Consider the following 21076-nt stretch of genomic DNA (forward strand, 5'->3'; position numbering starts at 1 on the left):
ACACAATATATATATATATATATATATATATATATATATATATATATATATATATATATATATACATATCCCTGCTCAGCATATACATATGTGTGTGTGTGTGTGTGTGTGTATGCTTAGCAGATATTTCTAATTAAAAGCAAAATATAATTTTTTACAAGTTATGTATGATATCTTTGATTTTTTTTACTCATTTAAGAATAACAATGTTGAAGAAGACATTGGGAAGTGGTACTTAAAAAGTTCTTGAAGACTGATTTATGAATGTGCTTAAGTAGATAAGAGAAAAATACAGAAAAATTCTCTCCAACTTCCCTTTAGTACTTAAATAATATTGTCAATTTCAAAAAAAAAGGAGTAAAGCTGCAGATAATTTGGACTGTCTTCAGTGTTTTTCAATGCCAATGAACCCTCAGTTTAATTTAGTCTTGAGACCAAGAGGAGTTCTGTAGCTATTTGACACTGCAATTAAATATGGTTTTTCAATTTTTCAAGTATTCTTTTCTAATTAAAGGCTTCCTAATGCATGCGTGTATGCAGTTGCTGATTTGTAACCTGAAATTGCAAATCACTTAACCTCTAAAGTTCAGTAAGCCTCTAAATCTTTTAGCTTAGCTATTGATATTCTAATGATGAAATTAAAGCATCCACAGTAAGCAGATGCGCTAATGTAAGTGGTGTCCATGTTTTCTTTAGTGTAGAAATCAATAATACTATCTTGACAACTTTCAGTTCAATGATCTATCTACTGGAAATGGACTTAACTTTCAAAATAGATGTCTAAAATATGTGCTATTTGAAGAACAGCTCTATGATTCCACATTTTTAAATTTATTTTAACTCATATGTGAAAATATAGCAATTATATATATTAATGATATGTTGTGTTATCCTTTGACACATGCAAAAATTGTGAAGTGTTTAAATCAAATTAATGAATCTCCTCAAATATTTATTATTTATTTATGATGAAAACCTTAAAAATACTTTTTTCTTGCTTTTAGATTATACGTTATTGTTATCTATAGTCCCCTAGATGCAGTACCACACCAGAGCATCTTGCTCTTCCTCTTGTTACTCAGAATATTCATCAACATTTCCCCTATTCTCCACCACTCTGACTTCCCCAGCCTTTGTGAACCACCATATCACTCTCCACCTTTATAATATCAAATGTTTAGATTCCATACATAGGTGATATCATGCAATACTTGTCTTTCTGTGCCTGGCTTATTTCATTTAACATAATGATCTATAGTTCCATCCATGCTGCCACAAGGGACACGGTTTAATTTCTGGGGCAGATTATTATCCTCTTTGTAACATTTTTTTTAATCTCCTCATCAGTTGAGCAACACTTTGGTTGTTTCCATTTCTTGGCTATTGTGAATAGTGCCACAATGAGCAGAGGAATGCAGATGGACTTCCACATTCTGATTTCATTTTCTTTAGATATATTTCTCTTAGAACCACTGGTTCAAAAAGTTGTTTTGTTATAAGATTTTTGAGGATCTTTCACACTAATTTCCCAAATGGATGTACTAATGTGCATTCTATCAAGCATTGAGCAAGAGTTCTGTTTTTTCCCATCTTCACCAGCTCTTGTTAGCCTCTAAGTCTTTTTGATACTAGCCATTTGTAATAGGGTGATGTGATATCTCACTGTGGTTCTGATGTATTGTTATATGATGTTTTGATGGTAACAGTTAAATTTTCTTCAGTGGCATAATATCTCATGACATCCATGAGAAATGCCAAATTCCAAAGGAAAACAGGAGTGCAGCAAATTATAGAAATGGTTTTCAACTCTGTACAGGAAGAAAGCTAGAATCACACTCTCTTATTTTCCAGGTGCATATGTGCTCCAGGTCAAGGCCACGGATGCAGATGACCCGACCTATGGAAACAGTGCCAGAGTTGTTTAGAGCATTCTTCAGGGACAACCTTATTTCTCTATTGATCCCAAGACAGGTAATTTTTTTATTAGAGAAAACCTAATCACCACTCCTTCAAATATTTAAACTTTAATTAATTTTTGGCATGGAAATCACCTATTCTAATACAGCAAAAAAGATTCTGTGAGCTTTATACTGAGCAAAGAAACTAGCATCTCACCTATCTGCTATAGATAGTGACTTGTGTAAATCTAAACATTTTCACATATACTTACAACTTCTCTGGTTGTCTTATTTTAAATTTTCAAAAGTCTACTTTTTTAATATCTGGCTAAATAACTTTTCATTCCAGGTTTCTTAGCTGAATTAAATTACATTCCATTTTTAGGCTTATCAGTGCATGAAGAAATCCTAGATCATTTTTGCTGTCTGTATAAGTGTCATAAGTGGCTGGCTAAAGCCAAGAGACACGTTTGTAATAAAGCAAAGGAGAGCATGACAGACATGAAGACCGTTGATTCTGTAGTCTGTGTCTTCAAAGCCATCACACTTCTAAAAAAAAAAAAAAAACCAACAACAACCTAACCTAAATTGCAGATTTAAAGGCCAAATATAATATGGATAATGTAGAAAGGGCAGGAACATATGCACATGAAAGATCTTATATCCCTCCTGTTTTTTTTTTTTTTTTTTTTTTTTTTTTTTTTTGTGGTGCAGGGGATTAAACCCAAGATCTCATGCATGCTAGGCAAGTGATCTACCACTGAGGAAACCCTCACCCCTATTTTCCCTGATATATGACATGAGATTTCTGTTCTTCTAAGCAGTTTGTTTTTGAACACTAAATACATTGTTACGGAGAGTCATCCACTCTAACCAGTGAATGAAGAAGGTATTCCATGTCACATGAGAGTTAAAGCAGGAACTCCAGGTGATAGCCATTCTATCCCCTCTTATATAGTGCAACTAAATAAGTTGCAAAATAAATTGGGCACTATTATTTATGTTAGCTTAAGATAATGGAAATTGTCAACATATACTAAAATAAACTATCTTTAAAATTTGCAGATCAATTACTCTTGATGAAAAATATTAAATTTATAAATTTTAAGACACATTATATCTATGTATATATATTTGTATACAATTTATTGATATAATCCAAATATATTTCCTAAAAGAGGTATGTGCTGAAATCTGGTATGCCAATGAGATATGTTATTAATAATTAGCCATCTACTAATGTTGCCTAGAAACAAAGCATATTGTTTTTCTACTAAATTGGAAACAAATGCAGGACCTACAGAACTTACTGTCAATGCTCACTTCTTTCCCTTGTGATGAAGTCAAAGGGGGAAACAGAAATTTTGAAGCTGAGAGTAATATAGTGAATTTCTTATTTGTCTAGACCCAAAAAAAGAGTTGAGAGTAAAGAGAACACATCTTTCCTTTAAGAATTCCTTTGAGAAGTGTTATAGTTTGGATATGAGGTATTGCTACAAAACTCCTCTGTTAATGAAGCAATGTCCAGAGGTACAGTAATTGGATTGGGAGATCTGAAACCTAAGTTCATCTTAGTTTGAAAGGACTAGATGGTAACTGTAAGCTGGTTGGGCATGGCTGGAGGAGACATATGACTGGAATGTGCCCTGCAAGGGTACATCTTCCTTTCCCCACCTTCTGCCTCCTTAGTGCAAGGAGAAGAGCAGGATTCTTTTACCATACCCTTCCCCCCATGATATGCTGCCTCACCTTGGGCCCAGAGCAAGGAATTGACCATCTATGGACTGAGACCTCTGAAACTGTGAACCTCACATAAATTTTTCTTTCTTTAAGGTGTTCTTGTTGAGTATTTGTGGGACAGAGATAAAAGGCTAACTAAAACAAGAAGCAATTATAAGGGGAAGAGAATCCAGAAGGTGAAAACCTCCTCTGGTTTAGACAGAGTATTGTAGATTAAAACTCAGACCATGAAATGCTACCAGTGAGTGTGTAATGGGGAAGTAACCTTTAGAAGGTATTTTACAGTAAATATGGCAGTGAATGTAGGAAGATATATGTCAATAACATTATTAAACAAGATTTTTGATTATTGTTAACTATGGGAAAATTATTTATTTTAGAAGAACCGGGAAAATTGAAGAAGAAAAAAGTTGAGGATGTTGTTCAATGAAGTTTATGTTGACACAAAGTTTCCAAGAAATTACAGAGTTTTGGAAAATGGGCAGAATATATAAAGGATTGATGAAGGGAAATCATCTAAAATTTATCCTTTCATTAGATTGGATCATTAGTTTTTCTTCATATATACATATAAATGTGATTTTCTTAGTTGTAGGTGGACAAAATACCTATATTTAATTATATTTTTAATGTGGTGATAAGGCTCAAATCCAGTGCCTCACATGTACTATGTGAGTACTCTACCACTGAGCTACAACCCCAGCCCCTGGGCTATTTTTTTCTTAAAGAGTTTTACATCATATCCAAATTTACTTTTATTGAAAATCTGATAAGAAATGAAAATATGAATTACTTCAGTCTCTGAGGAGCACTCCTGAGAGACAAAAGAAAGAAAAAAAAATATATAGCAACTTGTGAAGAAAGAGGGTCAGTTTTAGAATACTTTCATTGGTTTGAAATTATGTACTCTATAGACTGCGTGTGTTTATATCCTAAGCAGGGTGGCCAATGAAAGATGAATGACTTTATGCTGTTAAGAAAAACTGTAGGTGATGTGGATATAATTAAAACCTAACTGAAAATAAGAAAAAAAAAATATACAGAGATAAACTAAATACTTGTGTTAAGAATATACTAGCTATAGTCAAATTAATGCCATACATATATCAAGTATGTGATTCAAGACAAATGCTCTCCTTTTGAGTCTACTTGGGCAGTGTTAACATTAAATAAATTCTAATTTATTTCAAAAGTATTACACTACACCATAATATATGAATACACATTATGACTTTATAATTTCATGTTTATATTTTTGTATAATGCTTATTATATAGAAGTAAATGTGAAACAATTCTGGCACAAAGTACATAATAAATTTTTGAAGCATTGATTTTCACTGGAGACAGAAGTCTTTGTAGTAGCCATGCCTCAGACCACTAGACAGGAAAAGAGTGGATGATGAGACACTTCATTAAGAGAATGAAAACTAGTTCTTCATGCACAAAAACCATTAAGAAGACTTTTTGTCAAATTTATCACCTTGTAGTAGATTAGAATAAATAAAAAATCAAGGATAATTGCAATTTCTCAGAAATACTTTCCATTTGTTCCAGCCATATAGCTTTTTTTTATGATTCCTCTTGCTGTTATTAAATAAAATGCATGAAAAGCCAATATTATCTAAAATTTTCCACATTTGAGTGTAGAGAACAGTTTAAAACAATTCTTAAAGGAAGAGTCTCATCAAAACTTCTAGTGCATAAATACTTAGGAAGAGATAAATATTTTTATATTTTTTTATTAGACATGAGAAAATAAAATTGATGTTTGTACTGATATTTCACTTTGATAAGCCTTCCTAACATTTCTGAGTAGATATGGCAAGATTTTTTTTCTAAATATAAACACATGACATTAGTATAAATTAATTTATTGAATGAAATAAATCAAGAAAGGGTACTTTTTAAAATTTATTTATTTGATAATTTTTTGTCTTGACCAAGAAATACTTTGCTACAGGCATGTTCATATATATGCCTTAAGTTATAAATCAATAATATTTGTAAAAATCCAAATGTAAGTGCATCTATAAAACATGCATTATTTTATTATATTTAATGTTTATAAGACATTGAATTATTTATTGTATCATATAATGATATATTATTATATCATAAGCTTTTATCAGCTAATTATATAAATCATAATGCTTAATTACACTTAATGTTTAAAGAGCAATGGAAAGCCTTTATAAGTTATAAAATATTTTTTAAAAAGCAAAATAATGTAGTATTTTATCTAATGCATGGCATCAGAATACTGCTGAACATAGTAACCTTAATAATAGAGATATTCAAGTTAGAACAAAAAATATTACTCTTAATAACTGAATCTAATGCATTAATTAACGTTTAACATTTTTTAATGCATTTAGTTTTTTTCCAAATGATTCCAAGTAACTAGTCTGCATTAATTAACTAGTGATTTCCACATTGTATATCTACATTGTGCATCATATGGTGATGATATTTTGTACTTTTCTAAAATATCTGAGCCCTACTTGAGGAAGCATATTGATATCAATTTCAATATATTTGTTATTCCATAGACTTTAATTTTGTCTGTATACAAGATATAAAAAATCAACATTTTAACTTTTTAAATGCAAATTTTAGCAGTATTATGTATATTTACATTGTTATGCAACCAACAATGGACAGATATATTGTATAAATAACAAGGTATAGATATAAAACTAGTATTCTATATCCAGAAATTTTTTGGCCAATTTATTTACATTAAATTTGAAACATGTGTCCTTTCTAAATTCTTTTAGAATTTGTGTATGTATGCATCATTTATATAATTTATACCAAAAGAGTTAAGGGAAAATGCAGTTGCATGAGCTACTTTGTTTTTTTTGTTGTTGTTGTTGTTGTTCTGATATTCCAGGCTGTGTGACCCTCCTTAGTTCAGTGACCTTACCAAGATTTTTGTTCTTGAGTCTATCATCGTTCATTCAGATATAATAATCTTCAAGTCTATATCCTATGTGTTCTTATGTTTTTACTAAAGCTTTTTTTTTTAGGTTTCAAAGTGTTTTGGTATTCTAAACTTCATACTAATATTGCAGCATGGACCATACCACATGTTTTGAACCAATACTTTATAAGACCATGCAAATGCCTGTGATATCTTGTGTCTTGAAAATTATTTTCATATTAATTCATATTATAATTTTGTCGAACTTAAATTTCTAATATCTCCATGCTTCAAGGATAAGAGTGCTCACACAAAGTAGCCATTCCTTCAATATGTGTTGGCCAGAGTGAATGAATTGCCAGAAAACATTAAAACAAGGACTCGTTATGGACACACCAAGGGCAAGAAAATCAATAGATGCAGTACATATTAAGAAGAAAAATGTGTCAAGGAAACACACCATTATTAAGATAAAAAAGCACACATGTTTAGCTATTCTGCAATGTTTTGCATATGTGTAGCAATATTAGCTGGCCATGAATGCATCATAGAAAAAGATCCCCTTGTATTGGGCATTGTCCCTCTTTTAGAGAAGTGTAATTGAGTTCCACTAGCCTTGTTTTAGAATAAGCAGAAAGATCTAAGAATGTTTGGCCTTGAAAAGACAATACTCCACAGGGATGTAAAATATGCTGGTAGGAATTAGTTTCATTCTGTGTTGCTTTCGAGGAGAAGCTCTCTCAATGGCTCTCTCATCTAAATACACTGTTTGTGTGTGTAAAAAGGGGATGTGTCATAATCTTATGAGCTTGACATCACTGGATTTGGTACCATAGATCAATACCATGACCGGTAATGTGTTTAATTAATAATTTTTTTAATGTTCATTTATTTATAACCTATGGCCTGGCAGGTTCTTGGCCACTGTGATACTGAGATGAATCAAGTAGATTCCCATCTACTGGGTGGAGCCCATCAACTCCTCAGAAGGTTATATTTGAATTTTGTAAGACACAATTTTCTATGATGAATAATGCTACTAATGGACACTACAGATATAGACTGATTAGAGGGGTGAAACTTCTTGAGGAACATCTCCTGGGGAAAATGACTCCTAAGTCATATGGAACTGTTAAGGCCTATTATAGTGGGAGTTCCCTGTTAAAAATAACTTGTTAATTCTTCTTATTATCTAAATACATTGTTGACAACATTTACATCTGCATCCATCACTGCATACATGAAGTTCATATAAACTTCATGTATGCAGTGATGGATGCAGAATGTTTACTAATATCTATAATGGCATGGGTATGAGGTGTTTCCTGAAAATTCCTGTTTATGCAGAAATATTTAGAGGTAAACTTATTTGGCCATGAGACCTATAAACTTATCTGTCTATCTTAGTTTAAATCACTGGGTAATAACTACAGGCAAGTGAGATGTGGCTGGAGGAGATAGATCACTAAAGGATGTGGCCTGAAAGTGTATCTTCCCTGTGGCCCTTCCTCGCCACATGCTTTCTCTTTCTCTACTTCCTCACCCAGCCACAGGGGAGAAACTTTCCTTCACCGAACATGTTCCCCCATAATGTGTTGCCTCATCTTGGGCCCAGGGCAATGGAGTCAGTCTGCGATGGACTAGACCTCTGAAATTGTGAGCTGCTAATAAATAGTTCTTCTTCTTATTTGTTCTTGTTGATAATTTCTGTCAGAGAGATAAAATCAAAACAATATGGTTTAAAAATGCATCATTTTTGGCCAATTAAGTCTAAAAGGAAATGAAACTCAGTGACTTTTCAAATCAACTGATAACAAAAACCAGATCTCTTATATAGTGTTTTTAATTACTTAGCTGTGAAATTGAAAATGGAAATATATATTATGCTGCTAAAGTTCTTAGTTCTTACACTATTATTATTGTTCCTATCCTGCCATCTATCTTTAACAGGCTTATATATAAAATATATTTTATACTGCTTTCTCCACATTATTACTTGTGTAAAGGTTGATTATTACTTGGTCAATCCTGGAGCCTATGATTTACTTAAAGAGATCACTCTCTGGTCAAAAATAATGCTTATTCAAGATGTTTCTCATGATAGAGCAATTATAATACAGCTAAGTCCAAACTAAATTCTTCATCCCATTCAAAATTATATCAGAAATTCTTTTCTGCAAATAGTGACCAGAATTTTTAAAAACACATTAAATAATAATCTCTCTTGAAAAAAAAATGTATGTATGTTTTTTTTTCCATATGGTAAATTAACTGTTACTTTATTAAAATCTACTTTTTAAAATATTATTTATTAAGTGGCTACTGTATTCTTGACATTATTCTAAGTAAGTATTCTCCAGAAATACAGAGAAAAAAGCTTGCTTTCAGCAACTGATATTTTGTTGGGGACCACAAACCAAAGAGAATAATTAAGAAAAATAAACAGGGTTTTGAATAGCAATAAGAACTAAAGAGAAAATGACAAAGGTCATGAAATGCTGAGGAGTAGTATCTCTCATGGAATAATGACCTAACCCGAGTATTAAAAGTTGTTAATTGCTTGAACTTGCAGATGTGTTATACTATATGCAAAGAAGAGCTAAGTAGCAGATATAATTTATCCATCAGATAATCTGCTATGGAGATGGGGATCATCCTGTTTCCTTTCAGTGGACCCAAGTACTCCCAAGGGTCTTTCTTAATGAATCAGAGGAGTCAAAAAGGATTAAAGATGCTGCTTCTGTTGCTGCCTCAGAAGATGGTAAATGGGGTTGAGGATACAGGCAGTTAGGCATCCTCCAGAAGATGAAAATGTTTAGAAAGGAACACAGCACTGCTGACAGCTGGACTTGAGATTAACAAGACCCTCTAGAATTGATATGGTATCAAGCCATTATATTTATGGTAATTGGTGACAGAAGCAATAGGAAACAAATTTAGCAGGAGAGTTTGGATCAAACGACCAAGAATGTTTTAAAAGATAACTTTGAGAAAAAAAATCTGAAGGAAGTTGAGAAAATTTTCATGAACCTACGATGGGATAACATTTGCAGGAGGCAAGAAGAGAAGGTAGAGACCTCCAGTGAGTCAGGAAGGGTGTTAAGGGGAGACAATCAGAGAGCTCAGTGGGAAGGTGGGGATTTTGTGAAAACTTTGAGAGTCCTGCAGTTTCTGAAGACTTCAGAGAGAAGATCATTGGAAACTCACCATTATAGCTGCTCTAATGAGAACACATTGGTGGCCTTGGGGACTTCTTGGGGCTAGATTACTCAGTGAATGGAGAATGATGGGATTCATTTGTTGTTCATCTCCCAAACCCAAACTATAATGCTATTCTAAATCTCTAGGACTTGGAGGGAAGAAAATAACCTGATTCCCTCTGTCTTTGAAAATATTTTCTTCTTCCATGACACGATAAAGATTGATTAAAATATAGCATAGACATTTCTGTCTCAGAATTAAGCTTTAAAGTGACATGAAGATGAATTGGGAAGAATGTAAAAGGCTTTTGCAATGAACCTAATTCTATGTATTTATTTGATATTTATTGCAAAATAAATAGATACACAGGGAAAAGACCATAGTGAATTGCTAAATCAGGGCATTGATATGGGGGATATTGAGTATCTTCCCTGAATAAAAGGAAAGAAAAAAACATGCTTGTATTTTCTGATTTGCAGGCAACAAAACATAAAGGAAAGTGGTTTCAAAATAATGAGTATCAAGTACACTAAAAAATATTGCATATTATTTTACCTCTATTACGTGAAAGTAAATAATTTTACCTTTATTACATATAGGAAAAATATAGAGAGTTGTATTAATAAAGGTGAAACAGGAAAATAGATATACATTCATAAAAATTATTAAGAATCTTTTTAGTCTTCTGGCAGCCTTCTTTCTATTGAGGGAAGATAAGAAAAAAAGAGCAAGTGTGTACCATAAATAACGGGCATCTGTGCCTGAATCCTGTTGGATATAGTCACATATGAGTCAGAGATGGAGCTGGTTATTGAGGCAGAAATGACTTCTTAGGAAAAACACACTAACATAGGAACGAGAAAGATGAGCAGCCTGCCATCTGTGGAACAGAGACAATAGGAGTGAGATGTCTGGAAAAGTACTGGGGCACAGGTAGCCTGGCAAGGCTGGGATAGCAGAGGTGGAGTGCTCCAAGGTGTGAACCTCAAATGCCACCCTCTCAGAATCTATGACTGGTGGTGGTGCGTGACTGCAGTGAAGGCATTTCTCCTGAGAGTTTCTCTATCCCAACTCTGTTTATAGGGAATATAACAATTCGGGAATTTGCATTGCTCAAATGATTCCGAACCACCTTGTCCTTTCTTTAAATCACCATCATTTTGAATATATGTGTAATATCATGATTGGTCCAAGACTAAAAGTTAGGTTATCAATGCTACTATACCATAGTCACCCACAAATTAGAAATGTCAGTCTCCCCCTGATTGACACAGTCACTACACTGCTGAAAATGAAAGACAGCAGGATGAATCTATCAATCTGTCTCAGATAATAATAATAACAACTGTAATGGTAACAACAACAACAATAATAATAAATCTATATTAAATCCAGTAGTATCTGTAATAACTTGGGGATTGTGCATAATAGTCCCCAAAATTGTGCTTTTATTCTGGACTGTCACCAAATAGATGTCAGAAGACTTTTTGTGATACTGAAAAGTGATCACATAATTTTCAAGATGCTTTCTCAAAAGGCTTATTTGTCTTTGAATAACACAGTTGTCTGCCTGTTTTGCCCCTCTGCAGTCTTGTTTCATGTCATGTTCTCTCATCTGCTGGGCCTGAGGGCTCTTCCAGTGGGCTTTGATGTAGGGACGCTCTGCTGTCTCCTCTCCTTAGAATGCCCCACCCTGTTTTTTTCCAGATCTGCCTCCTCTTCTCTAAGATTTCATCTTCACAGTCTTTCCTCAGAGGAGATTATTCTGACACCCCCACGTCCAAGGCACTTGCTCTTATAGTCTTCACAACACTCATCATCATGTGAAATTGCCTAAATCACTGTGTACTTCCTTATGATCTGCTTTTTACTCCCACAAACACAAACCCATTAAATATAAATTTTGAAAGGAACTGTACAGAGAGTGTATGAATTATCATCCCATATGTCTCATATGCCACTATGGGACAGTTTGAGATTAGTTTAATTAAACTACAATTGGCTAAAGCACATGCACACTTTAGAGAATCACTAAGGCATACATAGTACCTGGAGAAGGAATAACAAGAGGGTGCTGTTAGCTCACTAAGACTGAAGGAGAGAGAGGGTCTAGGGACACAGGCATTATCTAGTGAGGGCCCCTGGGATAGAAGGAATGGGATGTGGGCTACTATGGGAATAAAAGCCCAGGCCAATTTCTGTTTTACTTGACAATACACTGCCAATAGACCTAAGGCTTCCTGGAGCCAAGGAGCAAAGTCTAGAAAAGCATTAAAGTAGATCTGTGGGGCAGGGGGCGGGGGGAAGGGGAGGGGAGGCAGCAATTGATTGTGTCTATTATATCCTCAATTCTTTTTTTAATTATTTTTATTTTTTTATTAGTTACACATGACAGTAAAATGATCTTGACAATTCATACATTTGAATCAAATGGGGTGTAATTTCTCATTTTTCTGATTGTACAGGTTGCAGAATCATATTGGTCATACAGTCACGTATATACATATAGCAATAATAATGTAATAATAATAATATAATGTCTATTTTATTCTGCTGCCCTTCCTACCTCCCTTCCCCTCCCCACTCCCCTCCCATCACATCTCTCTACCCAATCTAATGTGATACACTTCTTCTTTTTTTCTCCTCACAACATTATATATGTATTCTGTATAACGATGAGGGTCTCCTTTCATCTTCCATGCATTTCCCCTTCTCCCTCCTTTTCCCACCCATCTCTCTTCCCTATTTAAAGACCTAAAAAGAACATAGTACAGGGACACAGCCACATCAATGTTTATAGCAGCACAATTCACAATAGCTACACTGTGGAACCAACCTAGATGCCCATCAATAGATGAATTGTTAAAAAAAATGTGGCATTTATACACAATGGAGTATTACTAAGCACTAAAAAATAACAAGATCATGGCATTTGCAGGGAAATGGATGGCATTAGAGGAGATTATGCTAAGTGAAGTTAGCTAATCCCTAAAAAACAAATGCCAAATGTCTTCTCTGATATAAGGGGGGTGACTCAAAATGGGATAGGGAGGAAGAGCAGGAGAAGAAGATTATATCCTCAATTCTAATAACAAAAGGTGAATGAAATGTTTACTTTAGTACAAGGCCTGCCTGATCTGTGGTCCCATGTCTTAGTACTGGACTTTACCTCTTCATTCAAAAATTAGCTTTTGTAAAATTATATTCTAGATGATCACAGATGCTGTTTATGATATTTTTTCCTATATAATATTGTGTTATTTTTCATCTCAAAATGGCATTCTTGGAACATTTACTGTATTTTATAAAATAATCAGACATTCATCAAGATTGAGGGACTATTGCCAAAGAAAATAAACTCTCTGCAGACTATTTTTCTTTGTTATATTATTTTAAATGTGTAAAACTATCTCAATCATATATGTCCATTTATATTGGCAGAAACTATGTAACAATATTTTTTCCCATTCTAGTTGTCTTGATTAATACATTAGAAATATCCTCAGTTAAAAGATATTCAAATCATCCCAGGATTAATTATCTCTGTCTCCTTTTATCCAATAAATATGATTTATTTTAGAATTCTATGGGATGAATTAAAGTAAGTGGCATCATTTTTCTGAAATATTTATACTGTTCTATAAAATTCATTGGTTTGTTTTCAACTGCTCTCCTATAAGTTAGCCACTGTATCTATATACAAATACCAAAAGGAAGGTAGATAGGATGGACACTAATACTAACATGAAAACTTAGTTGGCTTGAAGCATTTTCTTCTGCTTCCTGCTGTCTGGTATGGAAGTACTGCAGCTCAGTTCTTTGCAAAGTCCTCCTACATCAAAACCATGTAATCTATTCTTGCTTGTTTGATTGGTTTTCATATTTTAATTGATTGATACACAAGTGGCCATAAGAGGAATAATTTTCTGAAAGAGAAATTTTCAGCATTTTAAAAAGTGATGTAATGAAAAATTCTCTTTTCATGTTCAATATTATAATCTTCCCGATTCCCCAGATTTGTACAAGTTACAAAAATGTGCAAATGTTGCATTTTATTTCTGTGGAACCGTGGTTTCTTGAATGTAAGTGATGGCGGTAAGAGCATCATTCTCTTTATCACATATATTCTTGCTCTTCCAAAATTTTAATGTACTACGTTATAGTTAGTTAGGCAGCATGGTACCAAAGGAGGGCAGGGAACAGAAGGCAGGTCACCTATCATACCCAGGGCAGATGAAGAGGGCAGGGTGGCAGATGCCATGGGGACATCTTGACAAAATTAAAAATCACAGGGGGAAAAAAGATCACAGGAAAAAACAGATATTCTGAAAGTGAGTTATATGTATCTACCCCCTTTGCAATTGTATCTTAATGTTTTGATCTAACTTCATTTCAGTAGATAGCTTTTTTATACACTCACTAAGCAGAAAGAAACAAGTCTAAAATTCTCTCTCCCTTTCTCTCTTTCCTGCCTTCTCTCTCTTTTCTTTCTCTCTAATTTGATATTGAGGATTTTCAAACACAAACGAATTAAACAAATAAAAATATTTTATATATATTTGTAATTATTATATTTAAAATAAATTGTGCAAAGCTAGGCCTTAGTGAATAGAAGAATAAGTCAGTAAGCATATGAACATATGAATCAAACTCAGGGATTTATCTAAAATTTGCAGAAAGCATAACTCAGAAAGAAGTCACACAGATTAAGGTAGGCAGGACAGAGACATTAAAAACTAGAGATGAAAAATCTTAGTTGTAAGATTTAGTTGGAAATAAGGCATCAGGAGCTTAAGCTGGAGACAAACAGAATGAATCAAAATGGTGTCAGTACCAATTTTTGAATAAAACATCAGTAGCAAAATGAAGGCTGTCATTTTATAATTATTTCTTCCAAGTGTCAAAAGAAATTTAAGATTACAGTTAAATCTGAATTGGCTTCAAAATGGCATTTGGTAGTTGGATAGTAAGTAGAAAGTAAAGATAAAATGAGGATGCATATTTGGTTTGTGATTTCAATGCTATGTGCTCCTGTTGACACTCTTTGTCATACATACTTGTTCCCTTACGAAACACCACTATTAATGCCACACAGGTTGAAGGCAAAGGCTGTCCCATCTTACCCTAAAACCATTGACTGCAAATAGGAATTAGGTTAATGCATTCAGTTTTTTTTTTTTAAAGAATGCTGGAAGCTTTTACTTACTTCCTTATGAATAAGTGTAAATATAAATTAGTTCTAAATTTGGACACAAAAGTAGAAAATGAACATCATGTATAAATATGCATATGAGCCATTAAATTTATGACTAAAAATGTAATTATGGAAAAATTCACTCAAACAATCATTTATTTTGTCAACCAGCTGTTGAGTTCCTTCCAAATATCGGGCACTGTCCTAGGTGCTGGAGGACCTGGTGACAAAGGAGACAGAAGTCCCAGCAATTATAAAGCTTAATAATACCTAAATGAAAAATCTATTGCTAAAGTAACTGAGAGAGATGGTGAAAGACAAAATATAATGTGCAAAGGAGATTATTCATGAATTTAAAAAAACTAAGTGGCATATTTATCCTAGAAAATGAAAGTGAAGAAGAAAATGGTAATCATTAGAAAGTGAACACTCAACACAAATTGACCATGTACATTTTTTCACATGATTATGTTTACCATTTTTTTAAAAAAATTCTTATTTGAAATAGACACATTTGTATAAATAAAATTTAACCTAATGTTCTTAATTACATTTTAGAACTAATATGGGAGTTTTTAATAATTCCTCACTGCTGCTCTATATCTCAATGTAGGGTTGTTTCCAAAATATATTAAATTATATCTTAAGTATTGAACATTTAAGGTGTTTTTAAATAACACATGATTTTTCACCGGTATAACTTTGCTAGTGAATCTACATAGAATCATTTTATTGTGGTTGCAATCTATTTTATTATGGAAAGTACAGGATTTGTGATGTTTGTCTTCTGTTACTATTTCCCCCTCAAGGTATTATTAGAACAGCTTTGCCAAACATAGATAGAGAAGTCAAAGAATAATACCAAGTTCTCATTCAATCCAAAGATATGGGAGGACAACTAGGAGGACTGGCTGGAACAATAGTAGTCAACATCACCCTCAGTGACATCAACGACAATCCTCTTCGCTTCCCCAAAAGTATGTAATTTACCCTAACTCAAAATTTGCAGAGCCATATGAAATTATTGAATTACAATGTTATATAATGCATTAGCAATTAAAATCATTTCCCAGACATTTTTTTTTTTTTTGGTTTCAGGGAGCATAAGTCAACAGATAAAAATTGCATGACTTCAGAATTTATAATTTCAATGTTTTTCACATCCCATATTATTTTAATCAAAAATAGAATTAATAATTGAACAATCAGACTTATTAAATCAATGTTAACTAAAACAAAATATTTATAGTTATTTGGGTGGGATCTTGCCCTGATACATTATTATCTTAAGACATAACACAAATATACATAATCTGATATAAGACATCATATTTATAACACATGTACCATCATATTTTTATTATATATTTAACATAATAATTCTGTGACTCCCTTTTTGTAAATATACACATGGAACTATTTTCATATACTTTTGTGAATAGGATGATATTGATGATATTTTCTTATTTTAGTTCTGACTAGTTATTTCATTTTAGTTTTGCAATAGGTGAAAATTGCTACAGTTCCTTTTGATAATAGAATGGGTCACACCTGTATCCTCTCTAAAACTCTGTGTTTCCCTTTGAAAATGAGTATTTCTCACTTGTATTTCATCTAGTTTTCTGTTACAGTATTACATTTAACACCAATCAGTACCTATTCACTTCCCAGTGCATTTTGGGGAATTATTTCTCTGTTCCTCAGAGTTAGAATATTGATGCTGAATGGTTTTAGTCGTAGTTTTATAAGAAATTTGATTAAGTCACCAGGTAGTTTTATGTCTAGAGAGTTTAATAACCAAAATGATTTTTCTTTTTCCACTTCAGAAGGACAATTAGGGAGTTCATCTACTAAAATCTGTAGCACTAAGAATATTTAAATAATTGTATGTTTTATTGCTTTGGCTACATGTTTTCATATTTGAATGCTTTGTCACTTTTTTCTTTATAGTTTCAACCTATATTTTCTTCATTGGTATATATTTTTATTTAGTAATCAGAAAGTCTAATTGCCAAATGTTTGGAATGGCATTTAGAAATCATTATACTTTAATGCATATGTTGATTGAACCATTCTACCAGGACACATATTAAAAAATGTCATGTGATTCATGCTAAACATACATAGTTTCTGTCAATTTAAAAAAATGTATGAATTTATTTCAAAGATAACACCAAACTTGAGAACATGGAAAGTATATAACAAAGTTTACTAGATAACGTTATGAGCAATAACACAAAATTCCTTAAAGCAATATTTTTTCTTACTTTTTTTTGAGGGAAACAGAAAAAAACACTAAAAGGAGAAACAAATAATTAATTTGATTACCTATCATATGATCTCATTAAAGAATATGGTTCAAATTCTAAAAGCTTTCCATGTTTTTCTTTTCTTTTTTCCTGTAGTTCTTTCTTATTCCTTTCTTTCTGTTTTATTTATTTTTTATTTTTTTATGTCTGCTTTAAATTTGGCAAGCTGTGATAGATTATTTAGCAGTAAGGATTGAGAGATTATTCTGTTTGAATGTAAAATGTGGGATATTAAACATGGGTTCAGATTCAGGTTTTGTGTATATAAAGCCTGTGGAATCTATAGTGTAGCAAATACGTTTTGTGAAATGTGATATTCTTATTTATATGGGTGATAGTGGTGTTTCCAGGTCAGAAATTCAAAACCACTACCAGTGGAAAGATGTCCTATTAGTGGGTATGTGTCAGGGTTTTAGCCCCTGGTTTCCTCCTGACCTGCGGGAGAGATGGGGAAAGCATGCCCTGACCAGGATGAGCCAAGAAAGGCAAAGTTTTACTGGCCTTCAGCACCCAAGCGCCCACACCCTGCCCTCCCTCGCTGAAGGACAATGAGACACGCTAGGGAGACCTTCAAAGCAGGATCTTGTTTATTGAGGAAGTACACACAGCTAATATAATGCTCAGGAGCCAATCAGGGTAAAGGTCAGAGGGGTGGGGTGAGTTCACGTGTACACCCTTCCCATGTTCTGTAAGGGAAGGCATGAGCTGTCCACGAGGGTGGAAGAGTACTGGACCTATCCTGGAGGTCGTCTGTTTTTTCTGTCACCACCACACTACCTACTGGCTGATTGCCAGGTGCCATCCCAGCCACATGTGCGGCCCCAAGACCGGGAAGCACGCAGCAAGTCATGTACTACAGGTATGGGTGAAGAGTATTTTGTAGAAGTTTGGGCAGGGATAATAGACCTGGAAAATACATAGTAAAAGTCTTGATTCAAGAGAAGCTACATATAGTTAGGAGACACAAATTCCTGCTTAGATCCCACTGAAACAGAAAGATAACTTTAGATCGTATGTAGGGGGTAAAAAGAATATGGATAGGTCCATAGGCTTGTTGGGTATTTATTCAAGTTTCAATTTGTGTTTTTAAGGGTGATTAAACAAGAAAGTATGTGAGAGATCAGAGCATTGAAACTGTTAGAGCATTTATAAGCTATTCCATGAACTTTATGATTACTGTCTTATCTTCTTTTTTACAATAACATTATTAGATTAATATTTATCACTTTGCCTATAAAGAAGATGGACCCTTAGAGAGATAAATACTCAGTTATCAACAATGAATTGAAGTTACAAGTTTTAAACTCTGAAGTTCACAATTCTTCTAATTTAACATGACATTAAAAATAAAAACTATGGTTTTCTTTATATGCCACTCTAAAACAATATTATTTTAAATGCACCTATAAAACAATCATAACATATATTAAACTGCCTATACTCATAAAGAGAAAAATGAGAGGGCAATAGAAAATCACCTAGCAGATCACTGTGATCAAATTATTTTATGTTTGTATTACATGCACATTTGAACCACTGTCTGGCATTATAATAAGTGGGAGATATTGTTGAATTATTTGAAAGAAGAAGGTTTTCATGTTTTGCATGAATAAAAAATTAGTCCAACTGCCTGAAGTTTTACATGTCTTTGTGTCAAAACCTTTTTAGTGTAACATCATTTTGAATTACATTCGTCACAGGAAAAGACAGAATACATTTATACACAGTAAAACCATTTCTTTCGAGGCCAGTGCTCATTTAGCAGAAACATTTCTCATATGGAGCAAATAAACAGCAAATGTGACATAAAATTATGAACTGAAGTGATATCTATTTGAATGTTAATGTCAAGAAAACATGTATTTCCTACATAAATAACTTAAAGGAGAATTCCCCAGACTAGCTATATTTGCTCATGACTCTTAAGCAGTTATGATAAAAAAATCTTGCTTCAGATAAATTTTACATACTTTTTCCATTGCTTAAACATGCACAACATAATTTCTTCGAATTTACTTATCACAGTGCTTTATGGCAATGTGTATTCATATGCATGTATGACTTATTAAGCCTCCATTTGCATCCATTTTCTTCTATAAAAGGAGATGGGAAACCATAAATGGCAAATGTATTTGTATGAAACTTATGAAAATAGTTTGTCATTTTACTGTTGATTTAAAATTGATTGCCCCAGGATTTTATAACTTTTCTCAGTCTGATAATGATGATGATGACTGTGGTATTGACTATTAAATTACTATGTTTCACACAACATAGAAATTGTTGTGTGACAATGATTTGGATGTTCCTTCTCACTTAGCTCTTATAATGACTCAGTTTCAGAAATAAAATTGCAATGCTATATTGTTTAAAAAGTAAAAGAGATTCATCCAGGAACTTCATTTTTAAATTAACTCTCTCTCTAGAATGGAAATTTATTTTTGATGCCTATGTTTACCCAAAAAGATCCTCCAAGTAACCCAGAAAAGTGTCCACAAATGAAACCAACAATACTGGATCAGAAGTGGAAATAACCCGATACCTACAAAAAGAACTCTATCTGAAATCATATGAAGAGAAAGTATTTTCTTTTAAAAATGTTTTGCATGAGAGTTATATGGCTCCTATCTATTACAATCAGGGATATCTCTAGAGGATCTTTATTTGTAAGTAAGCTACAAAAATATTAATGATTTCTATTACATGAATTTTAAGTGGCTAAACCATCTAACAAGCTGATCTAAAGTATATATTATGAAATCAAATTACTTAAGTAATGGGGTCAATTCAAGAGTATAAACATACGCACATAGATATTTATGTGGTTATATATACACAAGCATACATACAGTCTCAGAATATGTGTTATATGTGTTAAAATAGAATATCTCCTGGACTTTGAGTTCAGAGAAGGCCTTGTACTACTCATCTGGATATGGTGGGGATCACTCAGTTCCTTTCACAAGCTTCCTTGTTACTCTCAAGTGCATTTTTTACACCTCGCTTCCTATCTTGCCTGGAAATTCTGGCTAAGGGCAGGCAACCTGTTTATTCACCAAACACAAAAAAATAAACAAACAAAACCTAATAACACTCCCATTGCTGGGAGCCATCAGCCAAGTAGGTATGACAATTTCCTTGCCAGCTACTCCCATGCTGTCTAGTGGAAGGACTCCTGAAAGATGACCTTGCTCAAGGACCAGGGCGGATCCATGTTTATGGTGTCCACGGTTTAGCATAATAGGAGATTAGGGTGTTCCCCCTTTAGAATAGGGCGTATTCTGCTGCTGAGTTCCTCTTGAGTTCTTAGGGTCAGACAGTATATTTTGGGAGACAGAAGCCCAGGAGTGGTGGATTTGGGCAGAGAACGTGGATTTCCCCAGAGCGTGTTTGCAGAAGGCCGGTTTGAGATCGGGAATAAAGAATTGCTGTTTGAATCTACAAGCTGTGTGGTGGCTCATGATTTGTGCCCAGCCAGAGACTGCGGCATCTGGTGGCTCGTACGCGGAACTCCTGAAGCTTGGGGGTAAGTGAAATTACTCGCCCCTGAGGGAAGGCGAGAGAATGGGTGAGCATTTCAAAAAACAATGTGTTCTTCTTTTGATTTATTTTGTTTTTCTTTCAAGCTGCCTATCCCTAGAAATTTCTCAGGCAAACTGGAAAAAATGGTTGACTAAAGGCTTGAAGTTTGTCGGCCCTGAGGAAGAGAAAATTGATACAACGATTTTTTATTCCGTTTTTGTTTCATTCAGTTTTGGTTTTGTTTTGTGTTATCTTATTGGGTTGCGTTATCTTTATAGTAGATTAAA

General features: G+C 33.4%; 1 protein-coding gene across 1 annotated transcript in view; it reads left to right on the forward strand.

Moving 5' to 3' along the window:
• The window catches only part of LOC143387614 (cadherin-12-like), a 229923-nt gene that overhangs the window by 143449 nt on the left and 65398 nt on the right, over positions 1-21076 (forward strand). Inside the window, 2 exon segments of the mRNA XM_077108122.1 lie at positions 1852-1971; positions 15768-15935. Coding sequence (XP_076964237.1) covers positions 1852-1971; positions 15768-15935 — 288 coding nt within the window.

This window comes from Callospermophilus lateralis, unplaced genomic scaffold (genome assembly GCF_048772815.1).
Source record: "Callospermophilus lateralis isolate mCalLat2 unplaced genomic scaffold, mCalLat2.hap1 Scaffold_146, whole genome shotgun sequence".
NCBI lineage: Eukaryota > Metazoa > Chordata > Mammalia > Rodentia > Sciuridae > Callospermophilus > Callospermophilus lateralis.